Source organism: Armigeres subalbatus, unplaced genomic scaffold, assembly GCF_024139115.2.
Source record: "Armigeres subalbatus isolate Guangzhou_Male unplaced genomic scaffold, GZ_Asu_2 Contig170, whole genome shotgun sequence".
NCBI classification, from domain to species: Eukaryota; Metazoa; Arthropoda; class Insecta; order Diptera; family Culicidae; genus Armigeres; species Armigeres subalbatus.
In genome coordinates this window covers 521,352-542,314 of record NW_026942506.1, presented here as the reverse complement: position 1 = coordinate 542,314, position 20,963 = coordinate 521,352, and the positions used below count along the sequence as shown (strand labels likewise).

The following is a 20,963-nucleotide window of genomic DNA, read 5'->3' as shown; positions in this document are numbered from 1 at the left end:
ATTACATCCACCATTGTCTTAATCCGGGAAAGCGCCATATCATATTGGGAGCGGGATCATATCCACAATTGCTTTAATCCTGGCGAATGCATATTTATAAAGAAGGGATCTCATCTGCCATTGCCTTAATTCGGGCAAGCGGCTATACCCGGCTAATTATGCGTTCTTCGGATGAATTACGTCTCTTCAATTCTATTATCGATCTATTATCGTGTTATGTTTCTCACTTGGAAATAAATTGAAAACAACATTTTTTTTAATGTATGCTGAATGACTGAATGACCCCCTCCTTCCCCGGTGGCGTGAAGAATTATTGTGCAAACTAGGCAAACGCGACTTAAAAAATCTTTAGGATGGCAAATGGTTTGTGGTTTGCTAAACCACAAGACGCGTCTCTAAGACCGTCGGAAAATGGTTTGTGGTTTGCTAAATCACAAGACGCGTCTCGAAGACCGTCGGAAAATGGTTTGTGGTTTGCTAAACCACAAGACGCGTCTCTAAGACCGTCGGAAAATGGTTTGTGGTTTGCTAAATCACAAGACGCGTCTCTAAGACCGTCATAAAATGGTTTGTGGTTTGCAAAATCACAAGACGCGTCTCGAAGACCGTCATAAAATGGTTTGTGGTTTGCTAAATCACAATACGCGTCTCGAAGACCGTAGGAAAATGGTTTGTGGTTTGCTAAACCACAAGACGCGTCTCTAAGACCGTCATAAAATGGTTTGTGGTTTGCAAAATCACAAGACGCGTCTCGAAGACCGTCATAAAATGGTTTGTGGTTTGCAAAATCACAAGACGCGTCTCGAAGACCGTCATAAAATGGTTTGTGGTTTGCTAAATCACAAGACGCGTCTCGAAGACCGTCGGAAAATGGTTTGTGGTTTGCTAAATCACAAGACGCGTCTCGAAGACCGTCGGAAAATGGTTTGTGGTTTGCTAAAAAGTGTCCTTAAGCTGATTTCTGAATGAAAATCAAAATTGACGTGGGACTCTTTTGCGAATCTAGACAGTATATAGTCACCGTAACAATGGTAACAACCTCTTGCATATTGAGCCTCACTGAGTACATATATTTTGTATTTTAATACGGCAATATTAGCTTATATCTGGACATAGCACAGTGTATTAACTCGCTTCGAAACATATAAACAAATAATTCCCGTGTAAAAAGCATCCATAAAAGGGATTTTTCTACAGCACTTCAAAGCTCAACTTAAAAAACTTGCCCCTATGTACCTTATACTCTTTTCAGCAATACTCACGATTTCGAAAGACAGATAAGTGACTGACATCCGCAATAAATTATTCTTGGATGTAACCAAAATAACTAATAGCTCTATTAAGTCACGTTGTCTTCATTAGCATTAGCATTAGCATTGAGCAATTCGCACAAATTCATAGGTGGTACAAGCCAAGACTATTGTATGAGAGTAGCATCAGTTTCATCCGTTACCACAGATATTGATTTGGGACTAATCACTATCTCTTAGATGGAAGCAATGCACTCTCCAATAGTCCAGATCTGTCCTGGCCACGTCCTTGCGAATGCTGGGGAAAGGGAAGGATGGTTAGTCGGACACCTACTTAAGAAAGATGCAGAGAACTCTACGACATCTCATAGGTGCCACGGAAGGTTTATTTTTTTGAACTGTTAGTGTGGAAGGTTATAACAGTAGGAATCGTTTTGGTAGAACGTGAAACACAGAAAGAACTATGATAGAAATACAAAGTAGGAAAGAGACGAGCCTGGAATTGAACCCACGACCTCCTGCTTATAAGGCAGAAGCGGTAGCCACTATACCACCGAGCTCGTCTCATTAAGTCACGTTCCCAGCAAACACAAGAGCGTATATCATAGCGAATAAGTGTACAAAGTGGAGGCCAAATACGTGCATTTTGCACGCAGTCAAATGGAGGAATGCGCCTATATCGCCTCCACCTTGTACACTTATTCGCTAGCATATGCGATTTTGTGTTGGCTGGGTTGTCTTCATGTGATAATATTATTCTTAAAAAATCAATAACTCTCAAAAACCCACCAAGGAAAAATTTAATTTCTCCTTTGCATGTGATAATCAATGTTCTATTGAGTGATCTAGAACAGTTTTCATTTTTTGCAGTATATTTAGTGCAAATCTCATTCAAATCTTGAATGATAACCAATTCGACGCCCTTTAAAATTGTGTTGTAAAACGATCCCGTATAAAATATTTCATGTTATTACTTCGATTATAATAATCAGAAATGATCAGACCCACTGTTCGTTTTGTTCATTGCATCATCCCAGTAGTAATGTCTTCTGATAACATCGCCTAAAAACTCGAAAATGGAAAACCTATACACAAATATGTAACTTTGAACGCACCATTGGTTGAAAAAAAAAACTTTGGTTCAATGAATTGTTAACAAATCCAATACAACTGCTGCGACCCGACTATGACTATTGGTTTGGTTGTTTGTGTTGTTTGATTTGTTGCTATTGTTTGCCGTCAGGCGGCTTTGGCTATTGTTGTTTTGCGCAAAAAAAAACTTTTGCGCAAGCTTGTATGTGTATAATCCTGTTTTGTAACTCTGCCGTCATTCAATCTGATTGAGGAACTATTGTTTGTTTGTGATCCATTTGCTTTGAGTATGTGTGTTTAAGTAAGGTTTGATTTGAGTTACGGCAACAATTATTCTGTTTGGTAATAAAAAAATAGTCTATTGTATTGCATTGCGTTTGTAGTTGTGGTTGTTATTGTTACTGAAACAAAAAAACGGAGGCATCTTACCGTATTTTTCCCCGATACCGACTTTCTGTATGCCATTTTCTGCTAGTAGAGTAGTTTGAGGTAATTGAACAGATTTGCATTTATTACTGTCTATTTCCTATTTCAACTGTAACCGAAAACCAAAAAGCGAAAATCAAAACCTGCGTTTGAAGACATTCACTTGGGCGAGGGGACCGCGGTCCACAACGCCGCGTTCTCGTTATAACCTATGTAATGCGAGTTAAAATTAGTTCCATTTCAGTTTCCAGTTTTGCAACTGTGTTTGTTTTCTTTTGTTTCCTACTGCCCTATACTATGGTAGCGACTACGGCCCGTTCCCGCGATATTTTTCTTATTTCAGTATCTGTTGGTAGTTTTGCTGTAGTTGATGATGTAGTCGTGTTTTCCATGCCTAATTATGACGTTTATCCTACATGTGTAACACTGATACATAAATCGAATGTATTTTTGCTTTGGTTGGCCTTCAACTTACGCTTGGCTATTTCGTTTACTATTTCAGAAAAAAATATCGAAAAGATAATAACCGAGGAAAAGTTTCTTCAAAAACAAACAAAAGTCAAAACAAAAAAGGGAAATATCAGTCTTTTATTGATTATATGTGGCTGTCATGGGTAGGGGTGATCGTTCAAATAAAGAAATAAAACAAAACCAAAAAATCGAAGTTGTGTAAAATTGCTGTATTTATTTGATTAATACTGTATCGTTTGTTGTTTTTTCCCGTTTGCTTCTTCTTGGAAGTACGCTGGTGGTGCGGAAAAGAGTAAATAATAGAATATACATAAATCATAGCAGCTCGAAATGATATCCACTATCAAATTGTTTAACAAAAATAAAAATTATGCTACAATGGAAACTAAACGTAACCAAAATATACTGCTCCTACTATGACATCAGCGTTGTGTGATGCTTGCGTTTACTTAGTTATGATTTCATAAATAAATTAGCTATTGTTATACGTAGTTAAGTAGATTCCTTCTTTCGTTTGTTTATGTGTGTTTGTGTGTGGTTGTCCTGTACCATCTATTTTCCAGCTACTTATCTCAATTAGATCTGTGACGCATTCGTTTCTCTGCCTATAGTTTCACTGTAGATTGGATTTTAAAACTTATACTTTAACTTATATACTCAGGAAGCACGTTTGTTCATTTCTTACGTTTAGTAGTTCTATTGTTTTTCGTGTTTGTGGATGTTCTCTTCAGCTTGCTGAAAGAGACCTGTCATTGTGTTGCTTTCACTGCATTTGTTTTTCTCTTTTAGTTATCGGTCGGTGTGTTTGGCTTTCGCAAGTAAGAACTAAAACTTATATTCCATAAAGCACCATCTCACTGAACTTATCATAAAAGACACGAAACTAAACCTAATTTGCTCTATTCGCACAATTTTTCGAGTATAAATATTGCCCCAAAGGATTTAACTTGCATATTTTTGCTTGCTCACTAATCGTAATAAAATAAAATATTTTACAGTTTCTCATTACAAAAATAAAATATTGCATTCGTTCTACTATAACATTGCATTTAAATAATGATTGAACTAATATACCAATTATAAAACAAAGAAATAAAATCATTAGGAATCATTCGAACTAACATAAAACCTAACCGCTATCACGTTTTCGTTTGTTGTTTTTGCTCTCTGTTTAATTTGTGCAGCTTTTGCTGCCGCCGCCGCCGAAGCTTAGTCGACATGCAGCGGCTCATTCGCTCCAGCCGTCATCGTCAACCGTACTGGCGGTCAGCTTTCTCACTCCCCGGACACCAACCACATCGATAAAGTAGGGGCTGGCGCGCACTTTGCTCGGAGCTTTGTCGACGTTCATCGCGTCATCAATTTGTATCACACAGCCGAAAGTTGTTTGTTGCTTTTCTCACTCTTCACTCTGTTTCTCCCGCGCTTTCGCCTCTCGATTCCCTTTCGCTACCTTTCTCAACCTACCCACTTGGGATACCGCGGCATTGCCTTGAGTCGGTCAAGAAAGTACATATATTAGTCCTGTCCGTTCTGTTGGTATATCTCCCGTCGACTGTCGGTGGGGGGTCCATCCAACCCCCGATCCGAACCGCCGCTACCCGCCCCGGATCCACTCAGGGCGGAGGACCGATTCAGTGCCAACGGTTGTGGGAAGTCATCGTCCATGGACTGCTTCGATCGGTCGCTCTTGCAGTCCTCGTCGATGCTCATCGGAAGCTGGTGCGCACCGGGATGGTGCCGATCCGGAGGCAGGAGATTCAGCATACTGAGGGGCAGTCCCGGAAAGCCACCGGGAAAGTCCGGATAGAACCCGGGCGGGAACGGATTAAACAGGGCATTGGGACTGGACAGCAGTTCCGGTTCGGAGGACGCCGATCGGGGGCCCCGTTGGTCCGACCCGCTTCCGTTACCACTTCCGTTCGGATTACCGCCCGGGTGATGCAGCGGCATGTCCTTGTCCTGGCCGTCCTTTTTGTCCTTGTTGTTGTTGTTCATTCCCATCTGGAGCAGCTCGATCGGGGGTCCACTGATGCAGTCCTTTCGCAGCTGTTCCAGCTTGAGACTTTTGCCGTACTTTCCCCGGACGTACATGAGCAGGGAGTTGTACGGGATGCCGAATATCCGCGACGCCTGGCTGGTGGTCATCTTTTTGTTCCACACGTGCTGCAGCGCTTCGGTCAGTTCGGCGTTGGTCCAGGACCGGGGTGGGCCTCCGCGGGGTGCCGAATGCTGTCCCTTCGGTCGATTCACTGGAAGTAGAAGAGGGTGAAGTGGGTGGTTAGATTTGTGGTGTAGAAAGAAGTAAGTTTAATGAAAAAAAAATTAAATATTATAAAGAACGTCCATTATTTTTGTCACGCTATCAACCGTTTCTCTCTCTTCTCATTTAACTCCGATTCAAAATATCAAAAGTTTATCATAATTATGAACCGTTTAAATTGTTTCTTGATCGTCGAGAAGTGAATGCAAATTCGTCTCGTAACTTATCATATGCAAAGGACCAAACCATCATCGATAGAAAGCGTTCAATTACAAGTATCTCATTCCGCAAAATCTGAAATTAATGACCCTTCCCTCTCACTCCCGAGAAAGGTCGTCCGATCATCGGAGAAATCATAACTCACTATGATCTGTGATCTACTGGGTTCTGCCGGTGCGCGATGGGTTCCCACTGCGCACGGCGGTTCCCACCCAGTCGCACAAATTATTATTATCATCCGCAGTCCGGCGGAGACTCCAAGGATTCCACCCCATTCTCGCAAATGGGCTGCTGCTGCTGCGGCGACTGGACCCGGCTCACTGCCACAAGATAATTAATACGATCGTCTAATTCGATGCTTGTTCAGCCTAATTGGACAATTTGACTACTTTCTTTCGAATGGTCTCCGCCGCGTGTTCCACCACCAGCACAATGGCAACAGCAACAACAACCACAGCAGTCTCGCTCGAAAAAACATCCAAATCGGCCCGAAACAAGGAAGATAAAAGGCATTCCACCATTCAAACGAATGACGAACGCTGACGCGAATGCGGACCGAGAAGCCAGGCGAAGGGGGGGGGGGGGAGTGAGAAGATAAAAAATCACTCCGGTTCCACCCCCAAACAATTGAAAAGTTTGTTCGAGTCACGACTTTTGGCTCTCTTGCGGAGCAGCAGCAGCACCAGCAGCCAGCAACCAAACACGGCACGGTGGAGCATCATCGCCGCAGACTCACGGAGTTCACGTGTTGTTATGGAGAACTACCGCACCACGACAGTTACCGGTCCGGTTCGGCCGTTAGCTCACAGGGAACGCGCGCTGGCTGCTTGGTTGGTGAGCGCCCATCGTCGTCGTGTTGTTTGCTTGCAACATCGAGTCAGAACTGACTCCCTACACAAAGGTAGCGATCAGGGTATGCGATAATGAGTTGACGTCGATGATAAAGGTTTAAACAAGGGCCACAACTCAGCAAGTCTTTTGAATGACAGGAAAAATGGTCGATTCGATTAAACTGCACTTATCGGTTCCAGTTCGAGGAAATTAAGTGTTTAGAAAAATGAAAAACCAATGTGGTACGGCTGATAAGCAAAACACAATCATAGTAGGCATCTTATCACAGGCTTGACGACTTGAACAGTAGACAACTTTCCATATCATAAATACACGGTTAAAATAATTAAAGCAATATTGTTTTCCATTCTCACAAAACGATTAGCCAAGTGACCCACGGCCCCTTGAATATGTCACCCTGAAATCAAGAACAAAAATAAATTTTCAAATCAATTCATTTCAATCGTTCACCATTCTAATATGACATATGACATTCTTTCTGTAACACTTCCAGAGTGATTTTTGTACTTGTTTTTGTGATACCAACTTCGCTATACGAGTTTTCGTGTCTCATAATTCCAATCCCAAATCATCATCAATGTTCAATCTATTTCTCACTTTGGTAGTTATCTGAAGATGTTTCGAAAATCCACTCTCGCATAGATAAGCAAATGGTATTATAATCTCCAAAGCTGGGTCGCTGTTTCGGAAAAGGTTTTTTAATCGAATAATTTACGAGATGATGAATCATTCTGCATGTCGAAATATTCATTCTGAATTTCATCGGGAAGGCTCCAATTTAATCAAAAACGGACTGCAAAGTAGCAAAGCATCTACTAGAGCCAGTTCAAGATAATATTGATCAAACTGTTCTTCCAGTGAGTTAAGATGTGCCATAATTTCCTATTAGAGATCTGCGTTTAATTTAGTTGATCTTTCATCAACCTTAATGCATAGTTTAATAAACATTGTAATATTTTCGACACCTACTTTGCGTTGCCACGAATGCTTGCAAATTGTCTCTGAACTGTGACTCAGGGGCACGTGACTCATTATATCGAATATTTTCCCTAAAATTTCAATTACTTACGCCAAAATTGTTCTAAAAATGATTTTCCTTGCATTTTGATTAATCGTGAAAAAACTGTCAAAGGAATTCTTGGAGTTATTTTCTAAAGAATTTTTGAAGACATGTAGGAAATTCTTTGGAAATTCCAGTCTGGATATTCAAATGAAAATTCCTTCTTAAATTCCGGATTAATAATTCCTAAAAGAACTACTAGGGAGATTAACGAAAAATTTCTGAAGGAATATCTGAAAGTCTCAAGAATTTCTTTAAATAAATTCCCGGAGAAATGTCCTAAGGAACTCCTAAAGAAGTTTCCATAGGAATTCTACTAAATAAATTTTGATAGTTTTTCCTGATACAATTTGCGTAGGTATTGATGAATAATTTTCCAAAGAAATTCCTAAGCTAATTCGTAAAGGAATGGTCAAAAATCCCGACAGGAATTTCCGGAAAAATGGACTTATCGAAGGATTTCCTTAAAATAAGTTCGAGAGATTTCTCCTGAAGTATTTTCGAAGATATTCCTGAAACCGAAGATATTCCTGAAACATAGGTATTTCGGAAAAAAAATCAAAGGAATTCCTAGAAGAATTTGTAAAGGAATTTCCGATTGGATCTTCCAAACTAAATACTTGAGGAATTTGCGACACTCTTACATTTCTGCAAGAATTTCTTCAGACATTCCTCCATGATTTTTTTTTCGGAATGTCCTCCAGGGATTTCGTCAATAAATTCTCCGTGAATTAATTTGGAGATAAACATAGAATTTCATTTAAAATTTCCTCAAGACATTTCCGAAGACATTTCTTTAAAAACTTAAAGAAGGAATTATGAGAAAATTTCCTCAACAATTTCTTTTATGAAGATCATCAGAAATTCCTTTAGGAATTTCTTCTGAAATTTATTTAGGAATTTCTTCGGAATGCTTCCAATTCTCTCCTTATTTCGAGAAACTGTAGGAAGAAATTCTTTGAATTCCTTCGAAATTTCCCTCAGCAATTTCTTCAGAGCTTCCTCTAGCAGTTTTTATTTTAATTCTTTTGGAAATTCCTTCGGTCATTAATCCGGAGGTTTTTTTTTGAAACTCTTCCAGAAATGTCTATAGATTTTCGAATATTCGTGTTGAAATTTCGTTTGAGCATTCCTTCGGGAATTACATCAGAAGTTCTTCTAGGTATCCCTCGGAAATTTTGCACACTCCTTCGAGAATCTCTTTAGAAAATCCTTTGAAAAATTCTTTCAGGCAATTTGGGAGGAATTCAATATTGTTTCAGTAGAGGAATCTTTGCAGGATTTTCGAATGAATCCCGATAAGAATATTCGAAGGAACTGCTATGAGCATTATACATATAAATTATTCTTGTAGGCGTTACCGAAAGAATTTTTGGAGGATTTTAAAAGAAATTCCTGGAGGAATTTCCAAATGTATTTCTGGAGAAATTTCAGAATGAATTCTTGAAGGAATTTTCGAAGAACAACCTGAAAAGATTTTCGAAAAAAAAATCTAAATAAATTTACGAAGGAATTATTTAAAGAATTTCCTAAAGAATTATGAAAGAATTTTTAATGTACTTTTCAAACAAATTCCAATTAGAAGTTTCATATAAATTTCTAGACTTCGGAAATTACTTTAGGAAGTCCAGAAATAATTCTTTCAGGAACATCTGAAGGAGTTCCTTCGGGAATTCTTCCAGGAGTTTATTTGGGAATTCTTTCAAAAATTCGGACAATAGTAAAAAAAAACCCTGTTTTGAGTCTGGAATTAAGGCTTTACGCCTTGCTTAAAAAAAAACAAAATTTCGAGATCGCAGTCAATCGATCATTATACTTCTTCAAATATTCTTAAGAATTCCTTGGGAAATTAATCCAGAAGTTGCTTCGAAAATTTTTATACAATTCATTCATTTTATGAATTTATCCAAAAGTTCGTTCTGAAAATCTTCCAAAAATTTTTTCGTAAAAAATAACCCCAGGAATTAATGCAGTTGGCCATTCTGAAATTCCTTCAAGCATACCTTATAAATTTTCCCAGGAACTCCATCGTAAATTTCTCTAAGTAATCCATTGGAAATTCCTCCAGTAGTTACAACATTTCTCAAGGAATATCATTAAAAAAATTCTCAAGAGAATCAAAAATACTTAGGGAATTCATTCGAGAATTACTTCAAACAATTTTCTATCCTTCAAGAATTCCCTTAGCAATACTTTCAGAAATCATGTCAGGCATTCGATCGGAAATCCCACTTCCATGGCTTCCGTAATTCAAATATATTATATTAACAATATGGTTCACTTCGAGCTTTTCCATACAACGAAATGGCGAACCATTTGCCGGTGATAACAACATCATCTAGCGAGCAAAGAGGAATCTAAACGTGTTTTCTTCTTGTTTATTCTAGCTAATCTTCCTGCCAATTTACAGTGACAGTCATACTGTTGAAAAGTATTCATACGACAGTGCAGGGATGTCCATACTTTTCTGAATAAATCGATCTTCAACAGATCGATTTTTTTTCTTTTACACTTTCGATAATACAGAAAAATAAATTGTGATCCGACTGCTCCAATAGAAGCTGTTCCGCATACAAGAAAATGCTTGCGGCGCGTTAGAAAATATTGATTCAATTTCTTTTGGGTCGAAAATTATTGCAAGCATTAGCTAGTTTTCCGCAAGATTTTATATCCATAGTTGCCAGCATCCAAGTGCTAACATATATGCGTGGAAAGCAATGTTTAGTTTTCAGTAAACCACCAGAAATTTGCATCACATGCGGGTGTTCTCAACAGTTCTTACTTTTCTCGAAAAATGTATTGGATGTTAGTTAAGCAGGAAGGTATTCGCAACTTCTTCTGCCAAATATTTTTTGCTAAATTTGTTTCATTTTAATAATATAATCAATATATGTTATCGTAATATTGATTCCAAAACTAATGTTTCTAGTGCCTTTCATTTAAATGCTTAAATATCTATGGATGGGTTTGTATCCATGCTTTCACCGAAGGCAAAATTAATAAAAATTAGTCGAGCTTTTCTCTGCATCCTCTGTAGTGATTTAACGGATTTGCAAGACTTTTCGCGATCAATTTGTCACAAGCCTAGCGGCTTCCCAATCATCAATTAGCAGTGAATCCAACAAGAATGTGACTAAAAATCTTGATCTTCTTCGGTATCCAAGGATGTTATCGATCATTTAGTTATATGCATTTGATCATTTAGTAGTTTGTCAATAATTCATTCCAGAGGTCAAATTTCAATATATGTTAAATGGTCGACTTCTAGAGCAAAGGTTTATCTACAACTCTGCCTAACAATTCGTTCAATTAATTTCACTAATAAGGGAGCTATAGCTCTAGTAGCAGTAACTTATACTAAATGATTAAAATTTTGGATATTTTTTTTATCATTTAGTATAAGTTACTGCTACTAGCGCTATAGCTCCGTTATAAGTTAAATTCAAACATCGACTTGTTAGTTGTAGAAAAACCTTCGCAATAGAAGTCCACCATACAACACATTTTGAAATTTAGCCTTTGGAATGAGTTATTGACAAACTAATAAGTGATCGAACGCAGATTACTAAATGATCGATAACATCCCGGATAAAAAATATCATTAAAATATCATAAATTTTATTGTTACAACACCATTTAAGACATAATTTTTACCATTGAATATAATGGAATTTCGACAATAAAATCACATGAGAAATAATGGTTTTCCACGATAAAATGAATGGTAAATGGGACTTTTACAATAAAAAAGGGGGGTTGTTATGTATCTTTACAATAAAAAAATCGAAAATTTTCCATACAAAATTTTGAGCAAAACAATTGATTTTACGGTTCTTCAATGGGATGATTTCGAGCGACAAAATAATAGAAAACATTGTGTTTTAAATGTTTTCAATTACTGTTTCTATTGTTTTACAATAGAAATACAACAGGATTTAGAATACATTATACTCCAACATTACAATAAAAATACAATACAATTATTTGCTTTACAAATTATTTTATTTTAAATCAGTTTAAACTTCATGTTCACTCATTTTACCTCGCATTGCTGTCGGGAATTCCGAACCGAACTTCCTTCCAAAGTTTTATCTGTCAAACTAATTGATGTGTTGTTTAGCGCATCTTTAGGCGAATCCAGCGCACTACTTTCGAAGTTGGGTAAGTTGCCTGTATCTGGAGAAAAATTCAACTTCGGTATAAAAAGCGTACTAACTTTGTTCCGGATGAATAATACATGTAGTTATAAACCTGTGAAAAATGTAAATTATAAAAGAATGTTAGTTTTATTAGAAAAAGTACGTCGAGAAGAAAACAAAAAAAATACCTGCATCAGTTCTTATTAGATCCCGTTGGTGAGATTGGCCAAGCATCAGTATTTCATCATAAGCTTCATTTCTGTAAAGGAACAAGGATACATGTAACCAGGTATGTCATCAGGTATTATGACGATAATTTTTTTATTTATTTTTTGTTCGGGATGAACCACTGCGTCCATTATGTACATTGAACTTTTGTAGTATTGTAGATTACGATTACCGGTGGTGAGTATAAGCCGTTTGCCAGCCCAGTATCATTACTTGACACTTTACCGGTCGCTACTAAACGCGCTAGACCAAATTTGGTAGCGCGATAACACCGCTGCTATTTGATGAACTACCAAAAATGCCAAACGTTACCGGTACGGAATGCAGGCTCCAAAAATAGTAACCGATGCGAAAAAGTTTGACTAATCTAAAATGACAGCACGGCGAGTGTGATCAAAATACTCGCGCTCAGGCCCAGTAATGATGCACTAACGCACTCTAACACTTTGGATACTTACCACGGTACAGAAGTGATCTATCGTTGCCCAACACCAGAAACTGTAATGAAAAAGACACTTTCTGCACCATACAGTTTTATTAATTTCATCTTTTCACTAATTATAAACAAAACTGTACACGCTCAAATGAATCCAGCCATTCTCCGAGTAAAATGATAAGCAAAAGTTTTTGTTCCCTTTAATTTTTTTGAATTCCAATTTTTATTGCATAACATTTCTAGACTTGCAATATGAAAATATATTACTTGAGAATCGGTATAACATTTTTATTCATTTTATAAGAAAATCTATTGTAATTTTATTGTTTTCAATTGTTATTTCAACAATATAATAAATCCATGAAATATTCCAAAATTATATTAATTCAATTACATTAGACGAATTTCCAGATCATCCAAACCGAAAACTTTCATAATTTGTTTAGTTTTTGGATGTGCAATACCAAACATAAGCGAACAATAAAAATATAATAGAATGTTTTGGTAACATTTAAATATATTGTTATGTTAATGTAAGTACAATAAAGATCTTTTACAACCGTGAACATTTTACAATAAGCGTACAATAGTTTATATTGTTTACCAGACAATCTATTGTATTTCAATGAGTTATGTCATTCAAGTTACTGTAAATTTTTATCCGGGATCCTTGCCGGTATTCAGTGCTTTGAACATACATTTTCCAAAACAAGGTGAGTTTTCTTTTCGAACCCTAGCAGAACCAAAGAAATCTATTGATATTTCACAGAGTTATGGTCATTTGAATGTTGATAAAGTGTTGCCTCCACCCCCCCTTTTTGTTCAACTTTTGTATGACATAATAAAGTGCAGATTTTTTTGCAGATAAGATAGCCATATTGATAATGAGATCAGGTCCACAATATAGCATACCACAACAAAAGAATGTTATAGCTTTATATTTTGACGTGGTGAACAAATTAGGCCGTTACAAATATTGAACTAACATTTTGTCCTACTGGTCTGGTTCATTTACATATTGTCAAGGCGGGGGGATAATAAAAAATAAATATTAAAATGAAAAAAATCAAAAAACTCCTTGGATTTGCTAAAGAATGTTTTAAAAACCTCAAAATTATCCGAATTTTATTTTGTTGCCCCCTAAAAATATTATTTTTTGGCAAAAAAAAAATCCGAGGGGGGGGGAGACAAAATAGTCCTTAAATATTTGTATCGGCCTTAAAAGAAATCATATGGACTCGGTGGCCAAACTTTATTTCATTTACATATTGCATAATTTACCGCAATTAAAACAATTTGGCTTTGCTTCTTAACTGTTCAAACTGATCGTTTTTTTTTTTTTTGAAAAAATGCTTTTTCAGGATTGGTCATGTTAGGCACTAAGGTGGCCAAAACCGGCACAATTACCCTCTATAAAAATCAATTTGATCCATTAACGAATTCTCTCCAGAAGTACTTGAATTATTTTCTACGTTCGTATATGTTTAAACCAGGCATTGCAATATCATCTGAGCACAGGATATTATCTTTGTTTATGCAAAGATATTATCCCTAATCAAAGAGCACTCTGGAAAGATATTATCATTTGAGCATTCAATGATGATCCAGATAGCCAGCGTGTTTCGGGGTTTGTTCACGTTGCGAGGGCGTTGCTACAACATGGCATGCTACAACAAAAAAAAAAAAAAGAAAAAAAAAGATCTTCTGAGCAAAGATACTGATGATATCGAGGGATATCGATCTTAGTTATCTATCTGCTCAGTAAACAAAGTGCAATGTTCGCCATGGAGAAACATTTTTTCACTGTTTTTGTTGTAGCAACGCCCTCGCAACGTGAACAAACCCCGAAACACGCTGGCTATCTGGATCATCATTGAATGCTCAAATGATAATATCTTTCCAGAGTGCTCTTTGATTAGGGATAATATCTTTGCATAAACAAAGATAATATCCTGTGCTCAGATGATATTGCAATGCCTGATCCCGGTAGATATTCATTTTTTAAGTTCGATTATCAATTTTCTGTAAAGGATCGGGTGGATAATTTGGTATGGAAGTTTGACAGCATGCTGCGAGATATTCGTGCCTGCATTGTCGAGCGTCGGATCAAAACGTCTATGTAACTGATAGTAAACCCAAGCAACCAGAAGTTCGGATAAGAAGGGCTATTTTGGCTTAATCAGCTCTCATTTTAAGTAATTTTTTGTACGGTGGGAGCGTAAAAGTGAACTTTAAAGTTCCGTTAAGGATGCTTGGAACTTGATGTGAACCATAGTGAACCAATTAGTTCGGTTAAGAGTAAATTTAAGTAAAATCTGAACTTCTGGTTGCTTGGGAAACGAAGATTTGCGTCCTTGAGTATAACCTTGTTTTTTTCTCTCAGTCGATTCTTTGATTTTTTTTTTTGTCAAATTTCCCAAAGAACCGTATTATTTGATGCCTCTAAATATTTTTAAAATTAAAACAACAAAAAATTAAAAATATAGCTTCAGAATTGGGCCAGTGTAAGATGAAAACCAGCAAAAAAGTGTGAGAACAGAGAGCGAGTATGAAACGAGATGTGAATGCAGAATATTAAGTATTAACTTCAACAGCAACCTCCTAGCTTCCCAAATGTTTCACCGTGTATCGATATGGTGCACCGGCGGTTCAACGCGCAGCATCTAATTTGTTATACATATTAGTAAAAAAAATGTCTACCAAATTTTGCTACAACATTTGATTTTCCGTTGGTATTCGATTAACTTTAATCGATTATGTGCACAAAAAACATAAGACATCCCTATTTTTTTTGTGATGACATTTTGAAGTGTGTGTGTTTACCGATCCTCATATTTTGGGTAGTTTCGTTTCAGCGTGTATCGATCCTTTTGGGCACGGATGGCGCCACATGCGGTGTCGCCAAAATTTCGTGAGAGTGAATCATATTGTTAATATAGTATATTTGCGTAATTCCTCTGGAACTACGAAATGAATTCCAAAAGGAATTTCTGAAGGAACTCCCGGCATTCTTGAATTTCTTTATGCAATTTTTCCGTCGATAATTCTCAGGAAATTAGAAATGGAAGATGTTGGAAGAACTGGTGGAACTGTTTATACGGAATTTCCAGGGTAAATTTGAAGAAAAGCCTTACCGGAGAGTTTTCCCAATGAAACACTGGACAAATTTGAAAAGGAATTCCTGCAGTAATTTTCCTGAGTGAGTTCCTGGAGGAGTTCCCAAAAGCATTTCTGATGAATTTCCTAAAACATCCCGAAGAAATTCTTAAATTTATTTCCGAACCAACTCCTAAAGAAATATCCAACGAAATTTCTAATGGAATTTCCAAATAATTTCTCTCAAAGGACTTTCGGAAGCTATTCCTAATACAATTTCTGTAGGTATCCTCAACATTTTTTTTACCTATTTCCGAAGAAATTTTCAAAAGAATTTCAAAGAAATTTATAAAGGAATTTCTAAAAAGAACTTTTGAAGAAATTCCTAAAAGAATTCGTTACGGAATTTCTGAACAAATTTTCTTAAAATTTTTTCTTTGAATTTTCAAATGAATTTCTTGAGGAGTTTCCAAAGAAATTTCTGGAATAATCTCTGAAGTAATTTCCGGAGGATTTTCTGGGAAATTCCTGGAGGAAATATAATACGGGAACATGAGTTATGAAATACCGCTACTATTGGAACAATGAACCAATAATTGGAGAAATGGTTTTAGGCAGTAAGGCTTATCAATCTTAGCACGTGGTATCTGGTCCATGTGCACACACGTCTTACCTCGAGGTTAGTTAGCCGTTGAAAGAGGACGATCTGTCAAAGCTCGTGGACAGGTTGCTGCGATCGCGTGTTGCCCGACGTGCTTAGTAGCTCATTTCGAGCAGTGACAGTTATCGTCTTACTGAGCTACTTCAACCAAGGGGCGCATACTCACATCTTCCTTCCTCTCCGTAAAAGAAAAAAAAATTTAAAAAAATATGCGTTACTTACACACTTATTTTTTTCGCCGGGATCTCATCTTTTTTTTTTAATTTCCCGCCAAGTTTCAGCAAACATGATTTTTGCCGACATCTCAGTAAAAGTGACGTTTCGGTTGTTGAGATGGAGCAAATATTTTGCTGAGAATCAGTAATGAGAGAAATTTTCTGCCGAAGCTATGTTTTGAAATTTACTGAGCTACAGCGGTACCCAATTTTGCCGAGCTCGAAATAGAAAAAGTTAGTGTGTACATCCAGCTTCGAGAAATAATGTGCCCCATGAAGTTTGACCTATACTTCTTCGAATAGCGGCAGGCGATAGTACTCCCGGTTGATCGCTTTATTAGATCCTCTCATACTGACGACTAATTGAAAATCATATTTGCCTTTAGCGACCGCGGACATGCCGAGACGCTTTTGTAACTCGTTCCATTATACCACGGCTTTCCATATCCAGTAGTCGATCTATGAAAGCAGCCGGTACACCCAACCGGCGGTTGTTAGATTTTCTAACAACTCTGTATAAGACAAAACCTGTATAAGAATTGGGCATATGCGAAATTGTTAGATTCTTATACAAAAAATGTAATCTCTCAAGCAAATATTTTCAGAAAAGCTTACAAAATTGTTAGATTCTTATACAACACTTGTATAAGAATCTAACAATTTTGCATATGCCCAGTTCTTATACAGGTTTTGGTAGATTCGTAATTCTTATACAGAATTGTTAGAAAATCTAACATCCGCTGGTTGGGTGTACATTATAGTAGACGTTCTTGACAGGACCAATCTTCTTATTGACACTGAATTTATTCTTGATCCCTGGGACTTTGGGGAATTCTAGTTTGTCCATCGTGTTTCCACAGTTGATATTGATTCCAACATGAAGCAAGCCCATATCGCTTGCCGCTGATCTGCCGAGTAACGAGCGTCTACCTTTATTCGCGACGTAGAATGTTGTTTCAATCGGCCGGTCTCTGCGTTCCAGGAACACATATCTCGGGTTTGAATGCTACATTGATGGTAATTGGATGCCTAAAACCATATGTATGCAGCTCGTTTGCTAAGGGCACCAGTATCGGATGGAGTTTAGCATGACCTTCATGGAATTCTCTCGTTTTAGTCGCATCCAGTCGTTCCCACCAACGACGTTCACATCTGCTCCCGAGTCAATAATTAAAAAAAAATAAGACAGGAACACCGTTTTCGACCACAGGTCGTACAAGTCACATAACACCTAGCATAAGACAACGGACAGGACACATAACACCCAGTGGACCAGCGGAGAATTTCGTATCACAAGAACAAAAATGTGCCATCACAAATATTGCCCTCCGCTCGCTTTCAAATCGACTTCTATAAAAACATTCTTCATGCCTGCCGTATCCTAACGGAACTATCAATTCTATACTTTCGCCTCTAATTCTACATGAACATGTACGTCTAAGTTTGGAAGATGATATCAGCATTTCCATATCATTGTAAAAATGTCAGCTTTTGACTAATGAAGAATAGGTTATTTCGAATGCAGTAAAGACCACTTTAGAGGTACTATTCAAAAAACTTTATGACAACCTCCGTGGTTCGCTGACAAGAGTGAAAACAGTCCATCTCTTGTTTGCAAATTCATTTTATTAGCAATAACCGCAGTATGCTAAAGAGTGAAAACGGTCCACTTATTGTTCTCAAATTGCCTTTTTCTGGAGTCCTTCCGACCAATCCAGCAATTCAATGACAAACTTAGCAGATCATCGACTCAAGTAGAAACGGTCCACTTAGTCATTTAACTGCTTCATTCTGCAGTCATTCTGAATAATCCAGGAATGTTAACACTCAAACGTTCCTGAAACGACCTGTGACTTTACTGCTGGTTTCTATAACTCAGATATCCAAAACTAAAATTCTGGCAGGATCGCCAAAATGTGAGCACTGGACTGTAAGCAGGAATCACTCAGCACGTGGTATCTGGTCCTTGTGCACATACCTCGAGGTTAGTTAGCCGTTGAAAGAGGACGATCTGTCAAAGCTCGTGGACAGGTTGCTACGATCGCGTGTTGCCCAACGTGCTAAGTAGCTCATTTTGAGAAGTGACGGTTATCGTCTTACTGAGCTACTTCAACCAAGGGGCGCATACTCACAGTAAGCAAAATGAAGTATATATAGATTTGGTGCAAGGGATCAAATTGCGTTGGAAGGCGCTTAGTTTCTCCCTTGTTGAATTTTTTACCCTAAGTAGTAAAAACAGCTAAAGTATTTTCTTCAATTAAATCTTCGTAATCTCTGAGAAAACAATAGCATAAATTTGATTAGTTGGAGAAATTATTAATCGAGTTTGGTAATCAAGAAATTACAATTTCGGGAGATTTTAATACAATCGTCGTTGAAAACGTAGTATCGGAGATAAGATCGGGTTGAAATTCAGCCACTCGGTGGCAAAATTGATGAGATTTTGAAAGTTGATATCTATAACGAAGTTACTCGGAAGGATGGAAACGTGGTATTGGAGAAATGTTGGTTTAAGATTTAGCCAGTTGTCGGCGCTAGTGTGTACGGAAACAATAGAGAAATTTTGATTCAGTTGAATCAGTGCAACCTTCGACAAGGTTGGTACGATTGAATCCAATCCTTGAGTGGATTGGTACATCTCCGATGTCTTTTACAGGCGAGTAGACGTTCGATCCGGGTAGACTAGTTGAAGGAAATCCAATCTGATGATTTTTTTTTTATTTTGATGCAAGACTGACATTCTAGAGCCTGGTAAGCTAATAATAGACGGATGTAAGGAATAGTAGAATAATATACACAATTAATTGATACCATTGCATTCAGAAAGTAAGATAATATCGAAAATGTTAGATTACTAATTCAGTCGTTTGAAGAGAACACATATCGTACGATTTGTCTATTCTATCAGACAAATTATTAGAATATCATCGAGAGATATTCAATTGCGACGAGCTACACGAGAGCGAAGGAATGAAATTGAGCGTAAATCGAATTTGCGACGAACGATGTTGGGGACTGATGTGTGTAAACCAAACGAAAAAGAAATCAAAAAAATAATAAAAATTAATTGTGAAATATCTGTGTGTTAAGTTATTAATTTATAAAAAAAGAAATCCGACACCTATGAGATTGATTCTTATTCAGATGATGTACAACAGTGAAATACTACCACCAGAGTACCAAGAAAAGCAGATACACAAAGCTAAATATTTATGAAAAAGAAAAAAAATATAATTATAAATAAAATTATAAATCAGATGGATCAGAATGTTGGACAGTAACCCGATAAAAATGGCTTTCAACAGCGAAAAAAGTTGGTGGAAAATGTGGAAGACGATTTCCGGACCCTCCGTAGACTGCGTGGTTGGTAACGGGCGACTCTGGCGTTGGTCTAAATATACCGAAATCTGTAAAATGATTGAAGTTTTTACGATTTTATTTTAGTCTTTCATTCAAAAATGGAAACTTAGTAGCGTTATAAACGCTTTTGAATCGTTCCTGGAAATCCGATTGATTTTTGCTTTGCAACTTTGAAGCTATTTATATTTTTTTCCGGAAATTACGAAAATTAGATGAAATCATCTCACAAACATCACACTTGCTGACATCATAATATTTAATGTAACCAAGCCCGTCATTGTGTGGATTTCTACCATTTTCTTGAAAACTAAATTGAGTTTGTTGATTCATCACTACAGCTCCGATGACATTGCTTTCTTTTGAACAGAGATTTGATATTTGCCTCAGTTTATCTAAATATTAGCTCATTAGTTAAGTAAATTAAACTGCGGGAGAGAAAAGTAATCGGCCTGACAGTGAAATTCAAAAATTTCACAAGAAACCTTCGAAATAGCTTGTTTTGTCTAAAACTACAAATTCTAAGAGTTTTTTTTTCTTACGGCATTCTACATATCGTACACCCTTAGCAACCGTACCACTGCAGCAACTCGCATACCGACTCACTGACGCGGACTGGTCGACTCTCGACTGAATGCGACTGAATTCAGAGGATCTTCAACTGGGTGGTGCGGTACCCAAATGACATCACGGCAAAGATGAATCTCGCGTAGCAAAACACGAGAAATCTTTTACCAGAACGATGCGTTTCGGTTTCGTTTTCGAATGCTGCCGAGGCGGGGGGTTTTGTTGTTGGAGTTCGACAAACAACATCAACGCATGTTGCAGCCACTTCATATGGATGGAGCTTGTTTGGCTGCAGAAGTTGATGTTAGTTTCTCGAAGCAGAGGGATAATTTGTCGCGCTGCGTGGTACCACCCGCCCAGACCAGGGTTGCCGTTGAAGCTCGGATATGCGTTGCTGTGAAGTTGGCACTCTCATTGATGAAAGGAAACAGCTAGTTTGACAATAAAATGTTGAAAACTGACATCACTGTCACGATCTTTTTGTGCATTAATCTTGGTCTTTGATTCAAGATAAATCCTGGATAAAGCTGATGAAGAAGCATCGTTATTGTTGGATCGTCGTTTTCAGAACGACCATGAAACGCAGTTTGCACTTAATTCATCGTTTTGAAGGCTGAACTGTTAGAAAAAA

The 20,963-nt window shown here is 37.4% G+C and overlaps 1 protein-coding gene across 2 annotated transcripts in view; it reads right to left on the bottom strand.

Annotated features, from left to right (window-relative positions):
- Positions 1–3,427: 3,427 nt before the first annotated feature.
- The window catches only part of LOC134203226 (protein jim lovell-like), a 394,722-nt gene continuing 377,186 nt past the window's right edge, over positions 3,428–20,963 (bottom strand). For both annotated transcript variants that reach the window (XM_062678109.1, XM_062678108.1), the window contains exon 4: positions 3,428–5,491. In XM_062678109.1, the coding sequence (XP_062534093.1) occupies positions 4,758–5,491 (734 nt within the window). In that variant the 3' untranslated portion in view covers positions 3,428–4,757. The remainder of the gene's footprint in view (positions 5,492–20,963) is intronic.